At 33.7% G+C, this 6,747-nt stretch overlaps 1 protein-coding gene across 1 annotated transcript in view; it reads left to right on the top strand.

The window, feature by feature from the left end:
• Positions 1-4,792: 4,792 nt before the first annotated feature.
• The window catches only part of LOC117121535 (asparagine synthetase domain-containing protein 1-like), an 11,068-nt gene continuing 9,113 nt past the window's right edge, over positions 4,793-6,747 (top strand). Inside the window, exons 1-3 of the mRNA XM_033266765.1 lie at positions 4,793-4,936; positions 5,732-5,831; positions 6,060-6,094. Of these exons, the coding sequence (XP_033122656.1) occupies positions 4,833-4,936; positions 5,732-5,831; positions 6,060-6,094 (239 nt within the window). The 5' untranslated portion in view covers positions 4,793-4,832. The remainder of the gene's footprint in view (positions 4,937-5,731; positions 5,832-6,059; positions 6,095-6,747) is intronic.

Here is a 6,747-nt window from a genome sequence, read left to right on the forward strand (position 1 = left end):
GAAAACATGATATGTATTTTCTACATATTTGTAGACTACCTATAAAATCAATTAAATACAGTAAGCCTCTGAAACTTAATTTTGTTATATTTTTCGGGGGCTCGCCCTTGGATAATTTTAAGACATTTTGAACGATGCCTGACCACACCTACTCTGGGCCATCCCAGCATATTACCCCCTAAAAATTTACCTTGCCCCCCCATCCCTTCTCCCCTTAGATTTCAGAGACTGGCACCGCCACTGGGGGTTTGGTCTTAATTTAGAAGGTTAGTTTTATGTTAAAATATTTTACATCGTGATTTGGTTCTTTAAAGAAAGTGGTCTTGAATTACAGAGTAGTCTTGAATTAGAGGGTACCCGGTATTATTATCTTTGTCACTGGATCACATACTGTGATCAATTACATAAAGTCAGGGGCGGATCCAGCCCGGTAAGAAAGGGGAGGCGGGCGTGAATGTGCGAACCAACCGAGTGTCTCAGGAAAGAGGCCCTCAATTATGTAATATTCTAGTCAACTTGTTGGGGGTCTATTGCATAATGCTGTAGTCAACTCGTTAGAGTCTATTGCATAATGTTGTAGTCAACTCATTGGGATTGCATAATGTTGTATAGTCAATTCGTTGGGGGTCTATTGCATAATGTTGTACTTAACTCATTAAAGGACTGTTGCATAATTTTGTAGTTCAACTCGTTTGGTGTCTGTTGCATAATTAATGTTTTTGCAAACTTGTTGGGGTCTATTGCATTATAGTCAACTCGTTGGGGGTCTGTTTCATAATGTTGTTTTCAACGCATTAGGGCACTATTGCGTAATGTTGTAGTCAACTCATGGGGGTCTGTTGCATAATGTTGCAGTCAACTCACTAGGGGTCTATTGCATAATGTTGTAGTAAACTCATTGGGGGTCTATTGCATAATGTTGTAGTAAACTCATTGGGGGGTCTATTGCTTAATGTTGTAGTCAACTCATTGGAGGTCTATTGCGTAATTTTGTAGTCAACTTGTTGGGGTACAGTACGTCTATTGTAAAATGTTGTAGTCAACTCGTTGTCGGGTCTATTGCATAAGTAATGTTGTTGTCAACTCGTTATGGGTCTATTGCTTATACTGTAGTCAACTCGTTGGGGGAGTTCATTGCATAATGTATTTCTCTGCAGCTGTCTTAAAATATTGCATAATAGTGTCTATTGCATAATGCTGTAGGCTAGCAATTGAAAAAAAACATATACCAGGTACCCACATGTCTCTCCATGGGTGGAGAGAGGCATGAACAGAGTGACTTTCTCAAGGACTTAAGCAAATGGTTGGATTAAATGACCAGGGTATTATTGGGGTTCAACAAATGCCAATCACTGTCAATCTTTGGTCTAGTTTTCTATTATTTTTAATACAGTATAAGTGGCAAAATTTTAAATTTGGAATTGGCTTTTGGCATAACAGTAAATATCAAACATAACAATTTATGAAAAGAACATTTACAAATGAACTAAAAGTTAATGTGCAAAATTTACGATTAAAAGAACAAGTGGAGTAAAGTTAATTTAAATTATGTTAAATTAGGTGAGTGATTTAGCATATCCTAGTTAGTTTTGCAAGCCAAGGAACTGGTGAAAATACTGTGAAATATTGTGAAATTGTCACTTGTTGGTTTCCCTTGTTGATTGAAGATCCTGTGATTTTATTTGTATGTTGCTTTGTAATCTTGTTCTTACGAATGAATAATAAATAGCATGAGCGTCTATCCTAAGAGCAAGTGGCTGGAAGAGTGATTAGGGTTGTGGTTAGTAATCTAAAGAGACAGACAAGGGTATTACCAGCAGTTTGTTTTCCTTATCATGTCAATATACATCAATAATAGTATATGCATGAGAAACCATGGTTGGCCAGTTATTTTTACCGTATATAACCCAACCAATTTACACAAATCAGAGGCTTATGAAATTAGGAATGATTTTTTTGCTTCTACCTGACGTGTTAGGCCACACTTTTCTTCAGCGTGGTTCAGTTTGAGCTCACGCTATTTTGCCATAGGAAAAATCCACTCAGTTTCTTTCTAAAACCGGACATAACACGAAGCCTATTCTTGTTTTTACCCAGCGACGTGACTTGCAATCACATTTTGCGTGTGGGTGTGTGTGTGTGGGCATTTAGAGTGAAATTGCGCATGCGTCAGAAAATGTTTTTAGACATATGGTTTACCTCGCGATGTAAAGTTCCTCAGTGGTGGTTCAGTCACCTTCTCCCAGGTTTTTGCTTTTGATTAGCACCCCCAGTTGCTTGATAAGATTAAAAATAATAAGCAACTTCGATATCTCTAGAGGGCGCCACATGTCATAAGGTCAATCGGGACATTTTTTCACCCGCGAGATGAGACAACAGGCTAGGCTGCTGCATGCTGCTGGAGGCGTGTATAATAGCACCTCCTGCCAGGGGCGGCGGGGAGATAGCGAAGCATTAATTTAGGCCTATACCTGATGTGTAAGCATAGTATTCATTTTCCCAATATTCAAATGCAAAGAATTAACTTTTCAAGGTAAACAACCACAACACAAAATCCACCCAACCTCAAATTGCCTGAAAATAATACATGCGTCATGCATAGGAACGTTGACGCCCGCAGGGTTCTGGTTTATACCTTGTTTCGCAAACTTATTATTTTTTTAAGATTGTCTGGAGAGGGCGGGAAAAAAAATATAATAGAATTTTGTAATACAAAATGATCTTGCCAAAATCATCTAGGCAAAAAAGAAAATAAAACAAATATATTATTGAATTAAACGGTGCAGTTTTAAATTTATATAATTAAGTAAGAAATATATATATATACTGTATATAAATATATAATGATGTGTATAAGAGACAGGTACAGTACGTCTATTGTAAAATGTTGTAGTCAACTCGTTGTCGGGTCTATTGCATAAGTAATGTTGTTGTCAACTCGTTATGGGTCTATTGCTTATACTGTAGTCAACTCGTTGGGGGAGTTCATTGCATAATGTATTTCTCTGCAGCTGTCTTAAAATGATAATTGTGAAAACATTGAGATTTTATAGTAAATGTCGAATAAAAATGTTACAAAACAATTTTGATCCCCTATTTTGACCACATTAAATTTTACCATGTTTGCATAATACTGTACAGTATTTAATTTATTTCAGATAATTGTGAAAACATTAAGATTTCATGGTAAATGTTAGATGAACATGTTACAACAGCTATTCTGGTCATATGTTTACCACATTTTTATAGTTTTACAATGTTTGCATAATCCTTATTTTATTTAAATCGGATGATTTGGAAACATTTAGAATTTATAGTAAATGTAGAATACAAATGTTACCAGCAATTCTGAGTCCCTATGTTTACCACATTTGTATAGTTTTACAATGTTTGCACAATAACGATTATATTTAAACCAGATAATTGTGAAAACATTGAAATTCGATGGTAATGTCAAATAAAAATATTTTCAATATCAATTTTGAGCCTTTATGTTTACCACAATTTTATAGTTTTACAATGTTTTCATAATCCTGATTTTATTTAAATCAGATAATTATGAAAACATTGAAATTTCATGTTAATGTCAAAAAAAATTATTTGCAAAATAGATTTTGAGCCTTTATGTTTACCACATTTTTATAGTTTTACAATGTTTGCTTAATCCTGATTTTATTTAAATCAGATAATTGTGAAACATTGAAATTTCTTATGGTAAATGTTAAATAAAATGTTTACAACATCATTTTTGAGCCCTATTTACCACATTTGTATAGTTTTACCATGTTTGCATAATACCGATTTAATTTATTATAGATGATTGAGGAAACATTAAGATTTCATAAGATGTCAAGTGAAAATGTTACTGCATCAATTTTGTTTAAGCAACTAATGTTTACCAAATTTGTGTAGTTTTACCATGTTTGCAAACTTTTAGAATGGCCTATAAAATGTTATTAAGGCCTACTGAAAAATAAAACAATTTCAAATAAAGCCAGACTCTATAAGAAAAAAATTGATAAATTGATTTTTCGTAGACACAAATTATTGTTTAACAAAAATAACTTGGAAAATGGGCGAATTAGATACAGATTTTTGACTATTTAAGAACTTTGGGAAAAGGTGGAAAATCGTGGTTACATTGTAGTATATTTTTTTGGCTTTGATTACAATCCAAAATTGAAGTATCAATTTAAAAAAATGATGTCTTTGTTTTGTCAATGTCATATTAACAGTTTTTATATAGAAGAGTTTGTGTTGATAAGTCTATCAAACTAACCTTAATGTGACTCTTTCAAGTAGGTCATTGGGGTATATTTTCTTTATAAGATTTTATGTATCTCTTGTTGCCATAGGAATTATCACATGATCCACTTGACAAGCTTGTGATTGCATATTAATTTCAAATCATTTGAATTTTTAATTCAAACTCTCATTATTACAGTAAGTGTTTGTCCTATCTATTTAGTGTCTTTCATTAGGACTTGTTCTGGCCCAGGATTTATTTAGTCCATAAGCAAATATCTAAAGCTGATTTATCAAACCATCTTAGCTTAAAAATAGTCTTAGATAGTTCATGCATACAATCAACTTTTTAATTTTAAGCAATTTTTCAGTTAAAACAATAGTGATAAATTTGACTTGACTAAAAGATGAACTAATACTTATTTCTAGTTTGATAAATCCAGCCCCAGGTCTTTAAACTATAGAGGGCTCACTACATATACCTAACAATATATCCATCTAGAAGTGCTGATTAGTTTTTTGTTTTGTTTTAAAGAACATCATTTTGAAAGCAGATTTTAAGGTAGATCTAATATACCATTTTTTTAATGTATTTTTATAGATACGTTCCAGCAGGTGAAAGTATCGACCTTATTAATGTTGCTTTTGAGCTGCCGATAAAAGCGGATACCTCTGAAAGTGAGCATCAGATGTAAGTTATTTTTAGAATGTTAATGTTCCTGACATTGATTTTTTTTTTTAGGTAATTGACCATAAAAATCCTAGATGTGTGTAAGGATTACCGTTAGATTATTTTAGGATTATGCAAAAGCTTAACTTGACACACCCGAGAAGCACAATAGTTGGAGAAGGAATGAAACCGATATGTGTAGTTGCTGTTAGCTGCACCCTTTACCAGTAAGTAGTTCACAGGGGTGTGGTGTACAACCTTCGATACATAGTCGGCTGTGTTTAGAATGTGGCATACCATGCTTTAAATAATCCTGAAGATTATAGAAGATTCTGGGATGACATTTTTCAAGAGATCAACTGAAAATTAGGGTGGTCTAGGGTCATAGCCTCATGCCATTTTTATACCGCTGTCGGAGATGATGAACTTAGTTGCTCATGACTCTGAATGTTGTTCTTATCAGAATCTTGTGTTCATAATATACAAAGGTCCAATGTGAGAACTAAGCTCTCCGACAAGGAGTCGGGCAATTTTCTGACGTAGACTAGCAGGGTGTAGAGGTAAAGGTGACAGGGGTTCAGAACCAAGCCCCCAGGTTGGGGCTCAGAGCTAAGCCCCATTTCGGCTCAGAGCTAAGTCACAGTGGGGGCTCAGATTTAAGTCCCTTGGAAAAAAAAACTGGAATATTTTTGGCAATTTTAAGCTACTCTCAGACATTCCACAACATTCTATGCTGGAAAAATAGAAAAACATTTTTTTTTAGTTCTAAGCAGCTGTCTTGATGAGGATGTTCTTTAATGATTTATTCTCTTTCAGTTTTGACATTTCATATGATGTCCCTGACAGGATCACCGGTCGAACAGGCCTAGAAGAATTAAAGAATCTTAATCCAAAAAGAGTGTGGAATTTTTTGGAGGTATATCCTATGGTTTATCTTTTTTTTAAAAAATCAAATCCTTTATGAAAAACTATAAAGAACTGTCAATCAATTTATATTTGTACAAGAATTACAGAATAAATATAGTACCAATAATAATTTCACAAATTATATTTTAAATTCAATACATGTATACTTAATTAGTAACTAGTAAAATGAAGTTTGACATTTATTTAAATCGATGTTGGCTTGTTCCTTGTTTTTTAGGTCAACGTAACACATGAGGAACTTCAGTCTATGAGGTACAGTATGTTGTTCATGTAAATCCTAACGATTAACGTACCACAGTGACGAGGGTATGGCTGTTCCATCATAAATAATTAAAATAGAATATAGTTACGGTTTTAACATTTTTTGGGCTTTTTGGAAGGTTGTGCATGTGATGCTAAATTTTAGGGATATATGAAGAATGTTGCAATACAGCAAAACCTCAAATTTAAGCCCTAGGCTTTTTTTCCTAATTTTTAATGGCTTTTTTTTTTTAAAGTAGGCTTATTTTCGAGGCTACTTTTGGAAATTGAAGAGGGTTGGCCTCTTTTAAAAGATAAACAATAAATAGGGCCACTGTAACATCAAACTGTGTCATGGAGTGTATTAACCGGCATTGTTCCTTAAAATTCATGTACATTATATGTACTATACTATCTCAAAAAAAAAAAAGCCAAGGCTATCTTGAAAAGAAGCCCATGTCCTTCTTTTTGAGATGGGCTTTTTTTTTCAAGGCTACATTTGCCAAGTAAAAGAGGTCTTCAATTTGAGATGGGCTTCTTCTCGAGATTAAGCCCATTGGGCTTCAATTTTGAGGTTTTACGGTAGGTTATAATAAAGATCTGTCCACACTATAAAATTTGTTGACAAAAAACTGTTATATAGTCATGACGTGCCCATATATAGT

Source organism: Anneissia japonica, unplaced genomic scaffold (assembly GCF_011630105.1).
Source record: "Anneissia japonica isolate Jap-2015-1 unplaced genomic scaffold, ASM1163010v1 scaffold287921_len548085_cov176, whole genome shotgun sequence".
Lineage (NCBI taxonomy): Eukaryota > Metazoa > Echinodermata > Crinoidea > Comatulida > Comatulidae > Anneissia > Anneissia japonica.